Consider the following 21,098-nt stretch of genomic DNA (forward strand, 5'->3'; position numbering starts at 1 on the left):
GAGGCTGCATACACTCCTGGCCGGGCGGTGGATAGTCCCTGACTGACACCGAAGCGTAGCCGGGAAGATTGGTCGGGTTAGGCAGGTCTGGCCCTACGGAAGCACGGATAGCCTTGCTTCGTAGGCAGGTGCAGTATTTTCTTGGGTTAGGGTAGAGTCAGGTGGCCCAGCAAGGCCTGGTGGTCTTGTTACCTCAGGCTCACCTGCAGCCTCTGTGCCACGGGTATTCCGAGGTAGAGGCTGGGTCATCCGTTACTCCACTGAGATTGTCACAGGTATGCCCCAATATACGGCCACCGTGTGTCGCTGGCTACGAGGGGTCCCAGATCACATGCTGGATGGCAGTGGAGTTGAGGTAGGACCTGTTCCAGCGGAGGATTTGGGCTGATCCCGCTGGAGCTTCAGTGCTGCGCAGCCATCGTGGTTGCTGGCTTGTCCATGCCCAATTGGATGTCATGCTTGAGAGATATTCAGCTTAGCCACAAATATATCTATGGTGAGGGACCATGGCTTATTAAAAAAATGACAAGGTCTGTTGTGTTAAGGGAGGCTGTAATGAATTGATCTGAACTAGGAAGACTTCTTTCAAGATCTCAAGGAAATGTTACTTCTTTCTGAAGGACCTCCGAAAACTGTTGTATGTACTGCCACAATGTAATTTTTTTAACATCCCAAAAGTTCTGTAGCATTGGATGCTCCAAGCGCCATTCCTGGTGTACCACACACATTTCTCCCAGTAAAGTCTGAGTATTTGCTGTCTGTCAGGAGGCATTAAAGTTCCTTGTGCTGGGGCATGACATTTCCTCAGCTCAGGCCCTACTACCAAGTAGGTTCTTGAGTCTCCTTTTAGGAAGACTGCTATTGTTCAGGTGACTTACTCTTATTCAGTAGTCTTAGGGCAAGCACAAATGCAATAGAGAAGTCTTGTTTAACTTCTCAGTTGAATGTGTTCCGCTATTACTTACACTGACTCCTGCAGAGTCGTCAAGGGGAATTCAGAGAATGTCTGCACAAAATGTATATCAGGTGGTGGATCATTAATTGGCGCCCTGCGTGGATCAGTGTGTCGGACCTCAAGGTCCTAGATCTTTGTGGGCTGTCAGTTATTTTAGGTTTCTGATTTAGCACACCTGTTGGCAATTACAGATGTATGTGTGTATAACTTTGCAGCAGGGATGTGGAATTCCTATAGCCCGACGCCCAGGGCATATTTTTTGCGGTCAAGGGCAACCAGTTTTCATGTGTAATTTTGTCCTTGGAACAAGATGGCCCAGCCCCCTGCAGCACAAACCTTTTGGCTGCCAGTTTGCAGTAACACATTATGGATTAGGAAAGGGGCACTGTCTTCAGTTAAGGTAATATTTTTGTCCATATGTTAATGCTGTTTAAACTTGTATGTTCGAGGCATATGAGCTGCAGATCACACACTAGCATAGTAGATCGCCATCTGGTGTTGGGCTTGGATGCTTGCACGTTGTTGTGGTCTTGGAAGAAGTCTTTGTAGTCACGAGCTAGGTGCCTCCTCCCTTGGACGATGGTGCGCATGGGCATCAACTCCATCGTTAGATTGTTTTTTTCCACCATTGGGTTCGGATGCAACTTTTCCGCTCCGGTTGGAAATCTCAATTCCAAGCTTCTAGAAGCACAAAATTTACAGAAAAACCATCGAATCACCTTCATCTTCGACATCGATCTCATCGGCTCGATTCCGGACGTCGACGTGGGCTGCTGGGCCTATCTATGCCGGAAGGCCTACGGCTCATGGAAAGGACGCATTTCAAAAAATGCCCCCAGTGTGGAGCAAAATTTCCACACAGTGACAATCACAAGGTCTGCAACCTGTGCCTATCACCTGAACACGACGAGTCCAGCTGTCCAGCCTGTGCATCCTTTCGATCCAAAAAGACCATCCGAGATCGAAGGGCTAGACGACACATCATGGCACAGAGACCAGCTCCGGAACCAGAGGACATCTTTGATGAAGACCCCCGATGTCCCAGAAGAAGATTCCGAGGATCTCGAAATCATCTCAGAGGCAGAAGACTCAGACTACCTCATCACTCCTGGGCAACGTGTGAGTACTACTGCCCCTGCCCCAACCCCTCCAAAACCAAAGGCAGTGGTCAAGACTTCGCCTGTTGGCCCCAGTCGAGACCGAAAACATCCTTCAGAAGCCCCGCCTCCGGGCTCGGCTGCGAAGAAAAAAGACCAGCCTTCCGGTAGTTCGGGACCGAGCAAACCGCATGTCATTGTCCCTTCGGCACCGAAGCCAAAAGAACACTCTGCGCCGAAATCGGCTCCGACGCCTTCCTCCTCCAAATCTGCCCCGAAAACGCCAAGGCCCATAGACAAGCCGGCTTCGAAGGTTCCCAAGCCTAAGGATCCAGTTTCGGCTCCGAAACTAACATCCTCGGCACCGAAACAAACGGCTAAGTACTCTGATAAACCTCCTAAAGCCAAAACTTATAAGGATCAACCACAACCTCGCTCGAAACCGAAAAAATCGGCACCGAAAACTGTTACCGAGGAACAAGAACTTTTTCACCCAGATCCCATCTATCCAAGGCAGAAAAAGATTTATATCCACCCAAAAACTGGACATGTCACCGCTGTGCCATGTAAAAAACGAAAACTGGACACCATCTGCTCCAGTTCCTGTACACAAGAAGGACTCTGCAACATCGCCTATGCCCCCTTCTTCTTCTACACTGCCTTCTAACCCACCTCCTCTGCCTACACCACCCTTACCTAACTTCTCCACCACATACACCACCTCCGGATGATGATGATGATGACCTAGGGGGTGGAGGGTATCCTAATGACCCGTTCACGGATCCAGATACCTCACCGCTTGATGATTGGGCATTCCCTATCCCAACAGACCTACCAGACCCACAGCCATATCCCTCAAAACCATCTCCCCCAGATGATCACCTGGAGTTTGGCCAATTATTAAATAGAGCTGCGCTTTATCATGGTGTTACAATGTACTCCGACGCACCAGAGGAAGATTTCCTCTTGGATACTTTTGAACAGTCTCAAAAGTCAGTGCAAATATTACCGATGATCAAGGGAGTCATTAAGCTTGCCCCTGAAGTATTTAAAGACCCCGTCCGTGCCAGGGTTCTTAATCCTAGAATAGAAAAGAAATATAGACCTGCCCCTGAAGATCCTACTTACATCAAAGGACAGTTGCCTTTGGATTCTTTAGTCATTTCCAATGCTAGGAAACACGCCAACTCCCAGACCTCCGGAGATGCACCACCCACGGATAAAAAATCCAAACTGCTAGAAACTTCTGGCAAAAGAGTAGCAGCACAAGCAGCTAATCACTGGCGTATTGCCAACACCCAAGCACTACTCGCACGATATGACGGGGCACACTACGGCCAGTTAGAAAATCTCTTACAACATCTGCCTGACAAGTATAAAACCCAGGCAAATGACCTTATCCAAGAGGGCAAGCTAATTTCAAATGCGTCAATTAAATGTGCACTTGACGCAGCAGACACAGCCTCTAGATCAATTAACACCAGTGTGCTCCTTAGATGACATGCCTGGCTACGCATTTCAGGCTTTAAGCCAGAGGTACTAACTACCATACTCAGTCAGCCATTCAACCAAGAATAGCTATTTGGGCCGGCTGTAGACACTGCCCTTGGAAAAAGGACACCGAGACTGCTAAATCCATTGGAGCATTAGTCTCCACACACACGTTGCTCCTTTCGGCGCTCCTTCTATAGAGGAGCATCCAAAAATATGGGCACAGAAACCTCATCTACATTCAAAGCCACTACACAAACATCCCCCAGTAGAGGATATTTTAGAGGCGGGTACAAAGGGAACAACAACAAGGAACGAGGTCGAGGTAATAACACTCGCACCTCCCCTGCCACAAAACAGTGACTTTACTCCGCTCCCCCCAGACCATTCCACTCCAGTCGGGGGCAGACTAACACAGTTCCTACCTGTCTGGAACTCCATCACATCTGACAAGTGGGTAAGACAAATTATCCAGTATGGTTACTGCCTGGAACTTACAGCTACCCCCCCCCCCCCCCCCCACACACACACACACACACACCACCCAAACAGCGTCCGATGTCCACAGACCATCTTACGCTGGTCGAACAAGAGGTTCTCTCACTGCTTCAAAAGCACGCAATAGAGCCAGTTCCCTTAGTGCATCAAGGAACAGGGGTAAACTCACTGTACTTCCTAATCCCCAAAAAGGAGGGGACTCCGAGACCAATACTCGACCTCAGACCCCTAAATCTGTATATACCCTCAGATCATTTCCATATGATCACTCAACAAGTGCTCCCACTGCTGCAACAAGGCGATTTCCTTGCCACACTAGATCTCAAGGATGCCTACTTCCACATTCCCATACATCCTGCTCACAGGAAGTACCTAAGGTTTGTGGTGGATGGACAACACTACCAGTTTACAGTCCTTCCATTCGGGGTAACAACCGCGCCCAGAGTATTCACAAAATGTCTTGCAGTAGTAGCAGTACATCTCAGAAGACAACAAATTAATGTCTTCCCGTATCTAGACGACTGGCTAATAAAAGCCAAGTCATTAGACCAATGTGTACTACACCCTCACCAAACCATCCAACTATTACACAACTTGGGGTTCACTATCAACTATCCCAAGTCTCCTCTCCAACCCTCTCATATACACCAATATCTAGGAGCTACCATAAACACCTCCACAGCCCTAGCATATCCCAGTCCAGCCAGTATACAAGCTCTTATCACAAAATTTCAAAACCAACACACTCTTCCAGCCAGAGTGTTCATCCAGCTCATAGGCATGATGGCATCTTGCATCTTCATTGTGCCTTATGCAAGACTTCAAATGCGTCCCTTACAGGAATGTCTAGCACGTCAGTGGAACCAGACTCACGGACAACTCACAGATCTGGTGTTGGTTGACAGCCGCACACATCGCTCTCTACAGTGGTGGAACATAACAAACTTGTCCAAAGGGCGGCCGTTCCTAGAGCCTCTTCCACAGATAGTGCTAACAACAGATGCATCACTCACAGGATGGGGAGCCTATCTCCTCGGACAAACCACTCAGGGCAAATGGACCACTCAACAGAAAGTGCTCCATATCAATTACCTAGAACTGCTAGCAGTATTCCTAGCACTAAAATCCTTCCAACTACATGTACAGAAAAAGGCTGTCCTCATCCGGAAGGACAACATGACAGCCATGTATTACATACAAAAACAAGGAGGCACACATTCTCTGCAGCTGTCCCAGCTTGCACAGAACATTTGGAGATGGGCCGTTCCTCAGAACATATACCTACTTGCAGAACACCTTCCAGGGGTTCACAATCAGATTGCCGATCTGTTAAGTCGACAGACACAACAGATCCATGAATGGGAACTACATCCCCAAGTTCTACTGCCGTTTTTCCAAAAATCAGGCCAACCAGACATAGATCTGTTCGCCACACACAAACGCAAAATGCCCAACCTTCGCTGCCAGGTTTCCTCACCCGGGGTCAAAGGGCAATGCGATATGGATGAACTGGTCAGGCAGATTTGCGTACGCTTTTCCGCCTCTCCCACTCATTCCACTAGTAGTACGCAAGCTCAGACAGCAGTCTCTCAAACTGATCCTAGTATCTCCCACATGGGCCCGCCAGCCGTGGTTCACAACACTACTGGAACTCTCTCTAGTTCCACACCAAAAACTGCATCTCTCCCCGTCCTTAATAATCCAGAACCATGGAGAGATCAGACATCCAGATCCAGGTCAACTGAATCTTGTGATTTGTCTTCTGAAGTCCTAGAGTTCGGTTACCTAACCCTGCCACCAGACTGCATGAACATTATAAAAGAAGCCAGAAGACCTAAAACTAGAGCTTGCTATGCTGCAAAATGGAAAAGATTTGCCATTTACTGCACTAACAATAATATACACCCACTGGATGCATCCATCCAGAACATCATTTGCTACTTACTACACTTGCAGAGATGTAATTTAGCATACTCATCCATACGTCTCCATCTAGTAGGATTAGCAGCTTACTTACAAAATCGACAGCACTTGTCACTCTTTAGAGTCCCTGCGATCAAAGCCTTCATGGAAGGACTTATAAGAATTATTCCTCCCACATTACCACCCTCTCCAGTGTGGAATCTAAACATTGTTCTTACTAGGCTCATGGGACCCCCATTTGAACCTCTACATAAATGCGAACTACAGTTCCTCACATGGAAAGTAGCTTTCCTTATCGCAATCGCATCCCTCAGAAGAGTAAGTGAAATCCAGGCTTTAACCATAAAAGAACCATTCTTACAATTACATCGTAACAAAGTAATTCTTAGGACAAATCCAAAAGCCATATCGCCTTTTCATCTTAAACAATCAGTAGAGTTACCAGTGTTCTTTCCAAACCCAGACTCTGTAGCAGAAAGAGCTCTTCACACCTTAGATGTTAAAAGAGCCCTTCTTTACTACATTGACAGAACTAAATCTTTCCGCAAAACAAATGTTTGTAGCTTTCTCTCCACCACATAAGGTCAACCCCATCTCCAAATCTGGGATTGCTAGGTGGATAGTTAAATGTATCCAAATATGCTACCAGAAAGCTAAACACACTAACAGTTCCCCCTAGAGCGCATTCCACACACAAACTAGGGGCTTCCATGGCATTCTTAGGGAACACTCCCTTAGAAGACATTTCTAAGGCAGCCACATGGTCTACAACACACACCTTCACTAAACACTATTGTGTTGACGTACATGCAAAGAAACCAGCTTCTGTGGGCCAAGCTGTCCTTAAAACTTTATTTCAAACTGCTGCAACTGATACAGGTGACCACTGCTAGGGGAGATACTGCTATATAGTCTATGCTAGTATGTGATCTGCAGCTCATATGCCTCGAACGGAATATGCTACTTACCAGTATGCATCTGTTCTTGGCATGTAGAGCTGCAAATCCACACACGCCCACCCACCTCCCCGGGACCTGTATCTGTTACAGCTTTATCTTACTTAGATATCACACATGGACATCTTTCTCTTCTACTAACTCAATTTCCCATCATGGCGAAAAACAATCTAACGATGGAGTTGATGCCCATGTGCACTATCGTCCAAGGGAGGAGTCACCTATCTCGTGACTACAAAGACTTCTTCCAAGACAACAACAACGTGCAAGCATCCGAGCCCAACACCAGATGGCGGTCTACTATGCTAGTGTGTGGATCTGCAGCTCTACATGCCAAGAACAGATGCATACTGGTAAGTAGCATATTCCTTATGGTTCATTAATTGAAAGCCTTTATTATTGGGGTGAGCGCTCTAAGTAAATGTTGTAAGCTTTGACTGCACTATTGACAGTGGATCCAGTTTAAAGATGTGTACACGTTTTCAAAGCTAAGCAATATGAGGCTATGTATAATGCTCCCAGAATGCTCTCTGATTTGATGCAAATATTTGCAGAAGCTTGAAAGCAAGATTGATGATTCTTTGCTTTCAAAATAAAATGTTCATAAAAATTAAAGCGGGAAAAAAACATTTAGCTTAACTACTGTAAAATTTCAGTTACCATTTCTTTGCAGCATCATTTAGTAACATGTATTGATGCATACTAGTATTTCCGAAAAATATTCATAATGGAAAATAGTAATCAGTTTCAATAGCAAAGACAGTAGGTCTGAAGTTGGTGGTCAGCTTTTTAGTTTTGTCAGTGTGTGAATTATTTTGGCATGGTTTTTGTAAAACCTTATTGGTGTGGGAGCTGCACGGCCCTCACCATTATGCCAAACATTAGCAAACGCAAAATTGTTTTTGGCCTCCAAAAGCACGCACTGCCACAGTAGTTACAAAACTACTTTGTGTGCTAATGTGCTCCTTGTGGAAGAGCAGAATGCTATCACTCGCAGTGAAACCAGCCGATATAGAGAGAGAGAGACCGAATTTTAATAAAGGCAAAAGGTCATGGTCAACGCCAAACCAAATTAAGGTCCCAATTATTAAAGGAAGTCTAAAAAGTGCACCCATGGAATATGTTCTTGCATTAAGTGGCTCTATACGGTTTTCATGAATTCCCAAGAATTTACAGAAGTAGGAAAAGAAATGGTACTAGAAAATATTTGTTGACTGCATTTTAGCATGAGCAAATATACATGTGTAGATTTGCTTATGCGATAATCTGAGTGTTTGCAAGTTCACTTTCCCACCGACCACTTTTCCTCAACCCTGGAAGAGGATTTACGTCTGCCATTGTCAGGAGTAAATTTCCAACATTACTCAGCATTGGAAAAGATTTGAGTTGTTGTTGAAAACCCTTAAAACATGCAAGTTAGTGGGTTTGCACAGAATCAAAAAGGCATTCTAACCCTGGAACTATTGCTTACCACTACCTTCAGCCCCAGTATGTAGATCTGCGGAAACGTAGCAACATAAGGGGATTACAAGTATTAAAACACCACTATGGTATGAGCCCTGCCATAATCAGAGAGGCTCTATCAGAGCTCTTATATAGTGAGATTGCTGCCATAATGTGTTGCCGCACTACATGGCACCAAAGGGACAAGTGGATTTTGTTACAGGACAAGTAGGTTTATGAAGCAACCTGCACCATGGACAAGTAGCTATTTTAGTCAATTCCACACCCCTGTTGCAGGATGATAAATCTTCTGTAATGGAGAGACTGATCCCTTACTCAGGATGATCAGTGGTACAAGAGGCTTCTGTGGAAGCTGTTGAGGCTGTGAAGGGTTTGCAGTGGACACAAACTGGAAAAAAGATCTGAGGTGCTTGAGCAGCTGCTAGTACAGATGATTATAGGATATGGAAGCTGCTGTGTTACTAAAAGAGCTGTGTTTTTATTTTCAGCTTTCCATAGCTGTTGCCTATGTTTGTAGGCCTGGGTAACATTTCTGATTCCCTGGTGGAATCTTGTGTAAATTTTGCGTTATATGGAATTCCAGAAATTATGCTTTTATATCGCATAATTGCACTTTGTTCAGGTTTTAGCATGAGCGCAGGGGAATAATGTGAATAGGCTGAACGTTAGTGGTTGCTGTTTGCAGTTCTTGTGTGCTGTGTTTTTAGCATAAGATGTTTTTCATGCTAAAATACAGCGCCATATGCCAGTTTTGTATAAAGTTTCTGAAACTGCAAAATTACACATATTTTACCCACCCCTACTATTTTACTGCACCCTACTCCGTGCCATGCAGGTTTTCCTTTATATTTAGGCAGCAAAGTTAGTTTGTGATGCAGTGTTCTTGTAAATAACATTTGATGACATTTTAATTTGGCTGAATTTGAAAATGTACCCTTAGATAGGCTACACTATTTTAGTTACCTTCAAATGGCCTGTCCATTTTGTCATTAAAAAAAAAATATATATATATATATATATATATATATATATATATATATATATATATATATATATATATATATATATATATATATATATATATATATATATATATATATATATATATATATATATATATATATATATATATATATATATATATATATTTGAAAAGTGTTCTGGGCTCTCAGTAGGGAACTGCTCTTCAATGGCGATTCCTAGGATGCAGAAACTGACTTTTAGAGCGCCAGCCAATGATGAGGGACAACACTTGCCTTCAAGATGTCCCCTGCAGTCTGTATTAAGACCAGGCTGGAACCTTGTTGGAACGATGGTGTTCCTTGACAGATCATGCAGTAAGATAACCAGAACCTTGCCTGGAAATAAGCATCTTCTAGACTACAGGAAAGGCATACCTCTGAAGAATTCTTGAATATTTTGCATGCCAAATCTGGTCTTTTTTCTGCGTACTGAGCCCTGAAGTCCTAAATTTGTAAAATCCAACCTAACACTTCTATATAAGATTGTGACATCCTACCCTAATTAAGATGGGATTGCTAGAAAGCATTAATTGGTTATTGTTCCCACTTTTTCCTTTGTAAAACAAAAAAACAAGACCGAATGTACAAAACGTGAGGGAAATTATTTCTGCCAAGTCTCTTCTTGCTGACCGACCTCCTGACAGAACAGTCTCTCTGATCACAGGAATGGTCCTAAGAGGAAACGACCCCCAGGTTATCTTCTGTCTTCCACACAAAGAGCTTGCACATAGAACCTAGTGATATCAAGCTTATTGGTTTGCAACAATAGAGATACCATGTAATTGTATGAACTACAGTTACGTACACGTGATAATATAAAGAATATATTCAATGTTAGAGGGACACCAGACCAGGTGAGCTCTGTTCTTTTCGTGACATCCAAACCCGGGTGACTATTTAGGACTGATAAATGCATGTTACCAATCCCTGGTAATATTGGGTGGCCGGAATACTGATAAAGACTTTGGCCATCTATGTGTGGTTTAAGATTCTTACACCAAGGACTACCCTGTTATGACTGATACTGTATTGACTGATATATCACTTATAACTTCTTGCGCACAGGGTGAATGGGTCACCTTGACCTGATTGTTGGTTTTCTGACAACACCCTACCAAGGGACTCCTCCCTAAAATCATGTACATTTATAATTGTAGCCCTGAGGAAGTCTGCGGAGACATCTGCAGCATGAGACGAAACACTTGTTGGCGAAATTGAGACACATTGTGAAAATAAAGAATGTTGTTAGCACAAACTCAACGTTGACTTGTTTGGAGTGCTTGGAAATCTCATTTTGTCTTTCTCAGATACGGCATGTCAGATCTATCTGATGACCGAATGATGGCTGGTGCACTTGATCACGGTCTTGCCTCCTTGACTCTGGTGAACCTCACAAATAGCTGATCATCCCCTCTAGCCTGTCGAATGCAGACTATTTAGTAGGGAATTGCACGCCTGTGGTCCAGTCTTTGCATTTGCTCCTCAGTTGGATGCAAAAGAGGTAAAAAAAAAAGTTGCATAAGCAGGGGTTGCAGGCCTCGGAGTTGTTCCAAGCCCAAATAGTGCATACAGTTGTCATGTGGCTCCCAACAAGGACATTTCAAAACACTTAAATCTTTGGAGAAGACACATGACCTAGTTGCTGCGAGAATGTGCAGTAATTTCATCGGTAAAGCATGGCGAGCACTTCAGAACCTTCAATGATGAGGTGCGGAAAATAAGGAATTGACTCCAGGGCGCTAATTGGCAGCTAATCTACTCCAGTGTCATAGCACTCAGTGGGCAGAATAGCGGCTTATGCCGCATGGCACCCGCTGGTGGTGCTGGGGAGTGATATTGCTGGAGTAAGAGTTTTCAGACTATTCTGGAGTTTGAAGTAATATTCATAAGGTGAGGAATCTGAGAAGATGTATTCATAAAAATTGGTCCTTTGGAATTTATCTGCCTCTGATTGTTTGTTTGATATGCCTCTGTGTGATATTTCTATTGCCAATTTGGACTACCTCCTTAGCAGCATAGTCAAAATAGTGATTTATAGATCTCTGTGCTTTGACAGCTCGTTTTGGTATTCAGATTGTCTGTTTGCTTGCTTTGGGCTGCAAGGTAAATAAAAATCACAACTTCAAATTTAGAAATTGCTGTGCATTGCAATGCTGATTAGAGTTCAGTTCCAAATGAAAATTCAAAGTAAGCTTATGCTACAAAGCTGTGAATATCTTTCTCCCTTCTTTAATCTAAATTTGAAGTGCCTACTTAAATTGTTGATGAATTGCAAGTTTGTAGGCTCTCTGATCCACAAATAGTTAATCTAAACTGTCCAAGATTTTGTATATCCAAGTGCATGCGCAGAATTACTCTGACTTGACTGTTTGTCATATATTGAGCTTAGTGTTAGTCTGCAGTCCATTGCTAAGGCTACTTCACAGTCTGTTTCTGCCTGCTGCAAATGTTAATTTGGCTGCCAGGTTAAACAATTGTGGCTCAAAAAGTGTTTTGGCCCGCTGGATTTGCGAATGTTTTGAGCAGCATGAGAAAGGGAGCCAAGAGCTGCGATTTCTCTCCAAGCATACAGAAAGATGTTGGCTTTAAGTTAATTATTGAATGAAAAACATTTTACCTCCACTAGGGTTTTATATCACTTTTCCTCCGGATACATGTTTGTCTCTGGACACCATCGTTTTCTGGGAGAACAAATGTGTGATTGCAAAGAGGGCGGATTTATATGGCCCTCCAATCCTAGCTTGCCTTATTTTAATCTTTTAACTGTCTGGCTTTTGGATTTCCTAGGTACAGTACGTGGGAACCAGAGGACCACATTCTGGACCCACGTTTGGTGATGGCGTATGAGGAAAAGTGAGTATTGTGCGAGGAGCTGCTCTTTGAATGATAAGATGGGAGCCCACAGATTTCTAGAATGTTATTGTAGAGCACAGTATTACTGCACAATCTATATGGAAGCAAGGTATTGGGTAAATTATGACTTTCTTTACGGAGTTGCATTTAGAAACTACTAGACTTGTAAAGAGTTAAACCATTAGTTTATACCAAATTCTAATGGGTATTGAGTGGCAAAGCCAATATGTATCGCCTTTTGGATGTATTTGCTTTGCCAATGCCTTTTGGCCATGTTGTGCTGCATAGCCAAAAGTTGAAAAGAAAACTCAATTTTTCATTTTGTAGGCACGTATGCCTCGTTACGCATTTGTGCACGCACAATGATGCTGGCGTCATTTACAAAAAATTGGTGATCCGAGATGGATTGATATAAAAAAATATATATATTTTGTTGGAGGTGGGAGGAGCAGCAATTTGCCTCCTGGTTCTCCCCCACCCGCAAAAAAGGTTTTTAAAAAGATGGGTGCAGCGAGGGGGGGAGAGATGAAGGGGCAGGGTGGGGGAAGGGGAAAGCAGCGTACGAGGAACGGCAATAAGGAGGGCAGAGGGAGAAACACATGAGTGAGAAAAGCAACTCAGGATCTTTGGGGACATTGTGAGTTTAATGGGGGACATGAGAGAACTTGCAACACGAGGAAGACCGCACCACTGAAGTCAACACAGGGAAGAGGTGCACAAGGGGGAGAGCTGTAAAACACATGTACTCTCATTGAGTGCTTGAGCAAAAAGAAAATGTTTCCTAAAAGTGAGCAGTGGAAGAATTGAAACACGCCAATGAGGTGTTAGAGGCTATGCTCCAGGGTAGGGACTAATGCAAAATGGACAAAGAAAGCCATTGATTAAGAAGCAAGCAAATAAAAGAAAATAAAGCCAACCAATGGTAACCAATAGGAGGGCTGCAAAGCCCCTGTAGGTTCCTGGTAAGGTTGCAATAGGTATTTTGCAACAAACCGCTTGCGCTGTCTGATACGCTTGGCCTAAAAATCATGACACAACAGCCAAACCTGCCTTTAAGTTGTGATACAGCTGCCTTAAGGACAATCCTTTTGTTTACAAGGATCCTTCCCTGGTGGCTTTTTACACTCTCTTCCCAGCACTTTATGAAACTGCCTCATGGCTACATTAAGTGTTTTTTTTTCTAAATGAACAACATTAATTCTGGTTTACTGTGATAGTTTAATAACACTAAAGACTATTTAACAGGGGATTGGATCTCCACTTTTCATAAAGATCTTTGCAGTAGACTTTCAAACAATTGAGTTATCGGTACGCTTATTTTAAACCTGGTTACAAACGGGGACTGACGGACAAGCTCCAAACTTAATAATTTGACAAAACGATAAGGGAAATTTAGTAAACGAAGCACCTCTAAATTCAATTTCATAAATAAAATTCTGGTACTAAAAGAGTAAAGTTATTCGAGTTATATTAATAGTTTGAGACTGTTCCGAACTTAAAGAAAATCCTGATGAATGAATAAAAAAAAGTCTCCTAGGACTTCAAACTGATCGTCCCCCCCCCCCCCCCCCCCCCCCCCCATCATTCAGCATTGTCAATACGTTGTCAACACGCATATTTAGTTTGGAATCGTTGATAAGCGTTGACTGCCCCTAGCAGGTGCAACTTAAAAACGTGCTAGATCAGGTTACATACATCTATGATGGCTTTTAAGCAGGGCTTTAAGTGGGCTGGGTCTTGCTGGTGCTCAGCCCCGGCAGTTCAAAAAGCAGCTGCTAAAACGCGTCCCTATCGGGTGCTCCATTTTTGCCCTCACCCTCGGGGTGAAAAAAAAATACCAACTGCAGCAATAATCTATTCAACAAAGCCATAGTTGTTGCTGATGTATTTTATGCAACTAACGGCCATTGACACGGCCAATAGCCCTAGCCTGTTGTAGGTAATCTAACTTTATGTATTATATTTCTGGTTTCAATCACAGAAGTAGCAACATGCCAGTGAGGAGGCAAACTATGCTAAACACAGACTTTTAGTTTACGCGTTTTAAGCCACGCCCTTAACTGCATCGGCCACGTCCCTTCGAGAGACCCCCCCCCCCCAGATTTTTCATCCCACTTGAAGCCCTGCGTTTAAGTGAGGAGAAATTGTATCATTTTGGTGCCCCAGTTTGTTACCGGTGTTTTCGATACTAGGCTGCTGTGAAATTGTCTCCCAGTATATTGATCTGTTGTATGATCTGCTAATAAAGCGGCCGAGTATTCGAGGGGGCACGTTGGAGGTCGCCATACAGGTTGGCTCTTCTGCAAGACCAGTGGGATTGTGGCAGAGTCAGTCGCATGTCCTAGACAACCTAAGAAAACTAGTTTTAAAGGGTCTGCCTTAAGCTTTCAAAAATGTATCTCCGTTACGTTCTCGGGTATAGAAATACTAAATTTACGCTTTTGTTTCTGGAAATGGCAACGTTTTGTTTAGCAAAGTCAGAAAAATTACTGGCTAGGAATTAAAGCAGACAAGTACAGATCTAGCTGAACTGAAGTGCATAACTTGGCACGGATTGGGGGTGTTTCTAGTGACGAACCTAGGGGGATGGTTTGTGTCCCACTTTGTAATATGTTTCCTCTCTTGTAGGGAGGAGAAAGACCGTGCATCGGGATGCCGAAAGCGAGGACCCAAACCAAAACGCCGCGTTCTGCAGGTACTTTTCAGACCCAGTCTCTAACGGCCTCTTTCCCAGAAATCCTCGTTGCCCAATTCCCAGAACTTTGATGTGCTGTCGGTCTGAATGTGGAAACTGGTTTGGGGACCGTGTTGATTGAAAGAAGGCACCATGATTCAGATGTGGCCATGGTGGGACCTTGATGAAAGGTGCTATGAAAATTAAATTGGGTTACCCCATCCTTGCGGCAAAACTCGGGCCCTTATTAGAGGTGGTTCTGTATTACAGTAGCTTAACTGAGCACCAGAGTAGGACGGAGCCTTGATGCTGGGTACTTTTTACTTTTGGGGGTAAAAAAAAGTTGTGACTGATTATCATTATGTTCTCTAGAGGCTTTATGGCATGGACCTGCGGAGTGCTCACAAGAAGGTGAAGGAACGCAAGCTCTGCTTCCACTTGTCACGGAGGTTTGGCACTGTGGACCAATCCAAGCCCATCCATGTTGATCGGGCTGAGGCCCAGGCCAAGCCCCGCCACCACCCTTTGAGTGTCCGCCGGCAGCGCAAGAATCGGAAGTTTCTGCGTCTCTCACGCAAGCTGGGCCGGGCAGCGGCACTCGAGGCTTTGAAACGACGCCGGGAGTACCTGGCAAAGGAGTCTGAAGTGAAAGTGGCCAGTTTCGACCCCCCTCCAAAAGCTGACAGTTTCGACCCCCCTCCAAAAGCTGCCATTGACTGGCCAGAGCAACCTACCAAGAAAGATGGTAATGACGTTTTTAAGTGTTTCTTTTATGCTTTTTGGTGTTAAGGGGCAGTTGTTGGCAGTGCCGTGATTTGTTCATGTTATTTGACCAATACGTCACAGATTTATGAACGAGTGGTGTTGTCATTCCACACAAGCCTAAATTAATAATCTGAATTTGTGGCCTTTCTGTTGAACATTAACAAAAACTGGAATCTTGATCTACGAAAAGCCAGTGGGAGGTAGTTAGTTACATTGCCTTTTTTTTGTAAACCCTGTCACTTGTCTGAGTTGTCAAATCCATGCGGATTTCTTCTTAAGTCTTGTGACCAGAAAATTGGTTTACCCCATTCTTGAAACAGATGGCTGAGAGAATTGTACTTGAGGAAAGGTGAGAGCTTGCTTTAGCACGTGTCTCACAGGCAGTCCTCTGCAGGTAACCGCTTTCAGGCCTGACCAGAATGATCAATTCCCAACACGTTTTAAACCCCACATTTCCTCTTCTTTCATTGCTCTTACAGTATATCCCCCTTTATTATTATCCACGTGTCTTTCAGTTCAGTTTGAATGTACCACCTTTTCTGTGAAGCAAAACCCACTTCAATCTAGAATCTCCCTTGACGGGTCCTGCCTCATGGTTTCTTGTTCCAGAGTCCTTTCTCTACTGCAGAATGCTCACATCCCACACTACATTGTTAAAGCATTGGCTCGTCTCTCACATATGTGCTCCACTGTATTAGGCCTTTACTCTTTTAATGTGTCTCATCTGTCCATTTTGACTTTTGCTATGTTAATGCCTTTAGGTAGTTAAATGTTTGATATCACCTCCCAGAATATACATATTTAAAGCTGAGCAACTCATAATAAAATGTTGAAAGCATTTATGGCTGTAGATGTACATGCTCTGCATACTCCTGCCTTCCAGTGTTGGGTTCAGACTTTACAACTGTGTAAAGCATCATGGATGCTTCAAGTCACAGGTGTTGTTCTGTGACTCATCCCTTACTCCATAATATGTATGGTCACCGACTCCACCTTGTGTATGCTTTTTTTAAAATTATTTTATTAATGCGCTGTCTTGTTCAGACGCATTTACCAACACCTCCAAGATCGATGTGCTCATCGCAGCCTTTCAGGTCTAATGGTTTGACTTTTCGTGACCAGCGACTTGTAGAACAGAACACAGTTGACCGCTGTTCAGCTGCTCTTGGTAGGAGCACTGCTTTAAATCTGCCGACCAGTCTGTCTTGCTTAGATGCCCCTGTGACTGACATTCTGGGTCTTCAACTTGATTGAGTCTCCTTCAATCGCCAAGGAACTCCCCTCAGAGAGTGCTGAATAGAGGGTGATGGAACGCACACCCTTTCTATTGTGCCCACAGTGCAATGCAAAGTACCTGTTCACAGACCAACACGGCGTTTGCCACCTTTGCCTGGCCCCAAAGAGACCTCTTGTGAGCTCTGCCTCACTTAACTGTGCAAGAAGACCCTAAGTTACTGAAGGAAAAGAAATTGGGCGCACTCAAAAATGCAACAACTGTCATCCTCCAAGATGGCCAACATCTTTGGCAAAAAGTAACCACTCAGCATAGAGGAAGAAAAGTGTGTTCCTCCTGGATCCTGATAACTATTGATGCCTAGCCCTGAAGCTTTTTCCTCAAGTGCCGCTGAAGATGACCCAGAAGGGGCTCCTATTTGGCCTACAAGACCTCGCACCAAGAATACACTGGACAACACAATTATAAGTACTAAGGCACAGGCTGGCAGCCGGCCCTTTTAAGCACCCTGTCGGAGTGGCAAGGCAGGAGCCAGGCAGCCTTCAGTCTACTGCCGCCCTTGGGCTCCGGTCTGCACCAAGAAAAAGCTGCTGAGCTAGCTCCCCCCAAAAGGAGTTGTACCTTGGCATTTACCTGACCATGCTCTTGTCCTAGGGGGACAAACTCCCTTCTTGCAGTTGAAATTGATGCCAACACTGCCTCCAGAACGGAGTGCTAAGCTGAAACCAAGGAACTTTTCCCACACCCTTATCGGAGGAATCTAGAGTCTCCTATCCTGGAGAGACTGGCAGAGTATCTCAGCACCAGACAGAAGAAGCTCTTAATCCACCCAGAGGCAGGCATTATTTCTGCTAAGCAGCCCCAGGAAAGACTGGAACTACACTGACTCAGATTCCTATGAAACGGATGCTAACCTTTCAGAATGAGCTCTGGCGCCTTGATTTTGTTAGATCTGTCGGCAGCCTTCCACACAGTGAACCACGAAATACTAGCCAACAGATTAGCAGAGCTGGGGATCCAAGATACCGCCCTCACTCTGTTGTCATCTTACCTAGCGGATAGAACTTTCTCTGGTGAACTGGGAGCCTCCACGTCCAGGTCTTACAAACTGCCTTGTGGGGTGCCTCAAGGCTGTTCTTTGAGCCCCACACTTTTCAATGTATATGTGGCCTCGATCATTAGTCAGTTTAGGTTTTCGGCTGTCTCTTCTGCAGACGACACACAGGTGGTGGTGTTAGTCTCAAGCAACGTGGAGGAGACAGCCAACCGTTTTTATTGTTGCATGACACCGGTAAACCAATGGATGCAGTCCAACTGCTGGAAATTGAACGGCGAAAAAACCTAAGTCATGCAGTTAGAATCAGATTCATCCCTTTGGTCACCTAGATGGTGGCCTGCCAGTTTGGGCGACTGCCCAACCCCAGCGCCTAAGGTAAAAAATCTAGGATTCATCTTTGACAAACTGACATTCAATAGTCAGATCAACAAGCTTTCCTATACCATCTGGCTCATTTTAAAAATGATCAGGATAATCTGCCCATTTAGCCCCCCCGACCCAATGCACTAAAACACTAGTCGTAGCCTTGGCCCTATATGTGGGGATCCAATCCCAGTATTTACTAAAACTGCAGTGACTACAGAATGCAGCAGCCAGATTAGTACTGGATATCCCTAGGTTTAAGCCAGTCTCCCACAGATTAAGAGCCCTCCACTGGCTTCCAGTGGACAAAAGGATTACATTTAAATCACAATGCTCTGCCTTTAAAGCTCTACATGGCATAGTGCCTCAGTTTTTGAGGACTCACCTGAAATGGTATGTGCCGGACAGAAGTTTAAGATCAGCTCATACAAAAACTTCTACAAACACCGAAGTTCAAGCAGGTCCGCTGGAGTGGAAGAAGTTTCCTGTTAGGGACAGTTAAGACCTGGAACCTTCCAATCACGATCAAGAGCAGCACATCACTAATCTCTTTTCGAAGGGCGCTAAAAACCTGGCTCTTTGCCAACTGATTCAGCTTGTATCCCATACCAGCATCACTGTCTCCTACTGACTCTAGCGCCAAGACGCACCTGGGCATTCATGTGCTTTACAAATATATCAATCAAGAGATGTTGGGTCAGGCAACAAGTTCTCACCCCAGCCTCTTACACCCAGGCACTTGCAGCCGAATACGCCACCACCATGCCTAAACTTACACACTTTCCCACCTTCTGCTCAGTCTCCTGATGGATCATTCAATTTCTCTTCTCATCCTGGCGACTAATATGGTGAAGGAAACCCTTATGGCTAGCCTGCAGGGTATGTAGATGATCCCTGACACAACTCCAGTGTCAGACTTCCTATACCTCCCGCCCCCCCAACTGTATCCAGCCAAGCCATTTCCATCAGATGATACCACTGACTTCATCCAGGTAGCGACCCGCCAACAAAGTATGCATGCATGTACTACAAGACAAGGACGAATTTGTGGTGGAGACCATCTCCAAGACAGAATTCACTGTCCTATTTCTGCGCATGCTCAAAGGCCCGCTCAAGTTAGCCCCTGATAACCTATAATACCCTATCAGGGCTAAGGTGGTAGTGCCATAGGTTTAAGTTTAATGTTCTTCAAATTGCCCTCTAATTCAGGCGGTCAGCTCCTCCCAGATTCCCTGGTGGTACCCACAGTAAGGGAATGGGCCTCAGCCAAAGCAACAGGAGACGGTCTCCCAAAATAGATGGAAGCATTTCCACCCTTGCTGCAAGAAAATAACTTCAGATCAGGGTACTATCAGTAGTTAAGCAGGGCTTCTGCTTCAAATTCAACAACTTCCCTGCCCACATTCCACTAGGTCAACACATCCTCAGCCAAGAACACTTGACTGTACTTGAGGACCTCAAGGATGCCTAATGTCCGTCTAAACAACGCCCCTCTGCCAGGTAATTTTATGGCCAGAAATTCGAGTCGAGCGGATATTGATAACCTCTGCTCCATACTAACAGTCTCAGCCCCCGGGGCTCCTTACTAACAGTCTCCGCCCCCGTTGCCCCGGAGGAGTGTCTCTTCTCCCCCCCCTCCCCAACGTTGGTTTTCGGCAGATCTGAAGTCAAAGAAACTAGCCTTGAGGAAAGCAAAACGCAAATGGCGACGTGACTAGCCCTATTCAAAAGGCTGTTTTTGTGTCCTTATTAAAAGACTACAAAACAACTATCCTTCAAACTAAGGCAGAATATTTTTCTGCTAAAATATTAAGTTACACCAATAAAGTGAAGGACATTTTCTCCATAGTGGACTAACTCTCCAAATTAGACCGAGCCATTGCTAAACCCACTCTATCGCAATCCCTATGTGACTCGCTCAATAATTTTTTTATCGAGAAAATTGTTACCATCAAAGCTAGCATCCCTAAATCCTCTAAACCCCCCGGCTCCCCCTCACTTTCGCACAAATTCTGTGCTTTTAGATCACATTCCACCCATTACTAGAGATGCTTTCCTCGCCCTACTCAAAGTGGGATCAGGCTCACCCACAGACAGCTGTCCTCCCCATATCCTGCGGTAACATTTTTCGCGCTGTCTGGCTCCTCCTTTACTGCTTCTTAACTCCCTTGCCCAAGGGACTGTCCCCAATCTATTAAAGATGGCGGAAGTTGTCCCTGTTCTTTAAAAAAAAAAAAAAACAGTCTAGACCCATTAGCACCCGGCAGCTACCGCCCCATTTCCCTGTTGCCCTAACTAAGCAAGGTTTTAGAAACCCATGTTGCCACCTGTTTTAGCTCCTTTGTAGAGGAGACCCATTATCTGGACTCTCACCAAGCAGGTTTTAGACCTGAACACTACTGAGTCGTTATTTTGGCAGTTACGGAAGAACTGAAAAGGGGGTCTGATTAGGGCTCCACCCAGGCCCTGGTGCTTCTCAATCTGTCGTCTGCCTTCGACACGGTCGATCACCATCTTCTGATCGACTGTGTCGGCCGCGCTGGAATTCAGGGCCTGTCTTTGAAATAGACCACTTCCTTTCTTAGCAACCGCTCTCAATCGGTGCGTCTTGCTAGCTTCAGGGCAGAGCAAAATAAATTGACCTGCGGAGTCCCGCAGGGCTCTTCCCTTTCACCCTTGCTTTTCAATCTGTATGTTCTCCCCCTGCGTAAACGAGAGGTTGTGGTCTTTAATTACGCTGACGACC

At 44.7% G+C, this 21,098-nt stretch overlaps 1 protein-coding gene across 1 annotated transcript in view; it reads left to right on the forward strand.

Annotated features, from left to right (window-relative positions):
* The window catches only part of CBX7 (chromobox 7), a 70,612-nt gene that overhangs the window by 18,191 nt on the left and 31,323 nt on the right, over nucleotides 1-21,098 (forward strand). The window contains exons 3-5 of the mRNA XM_085601276.1: nucleotides 12,194-12,259; nucleotides 14,888-14,954; nucleotides 15,306-15,678. Of these exons, the coding sequence (XP_085457402.1) occupies nucleotides 12,194-12,259; nucleotides 14,888-14,954; nucleotides 15,306-15,678 (506 nt within the window). The remainder of the gene's footprint in view (nucleotides 1-12,193; nucleotides 12,260-14,887; nucleotides 14,955-15,305; nucleotides 15,679-21,098) is intronic.

The sequence above is a fragment of the Triturus cristatus genome, chromosome 4_2, assembly GCF_964204655.1.
Source record: "Triturus cristatus chromosome 4_2, aTriCri1.1, whole genome shotgun sequence".
NCBI classification, from domain to species: domain Eukaryota; kingdom Metazoa; phylum Chordata; class Amphibia; order Caudata; family Salamandridae; genus Triturus; species Triturus cristatus.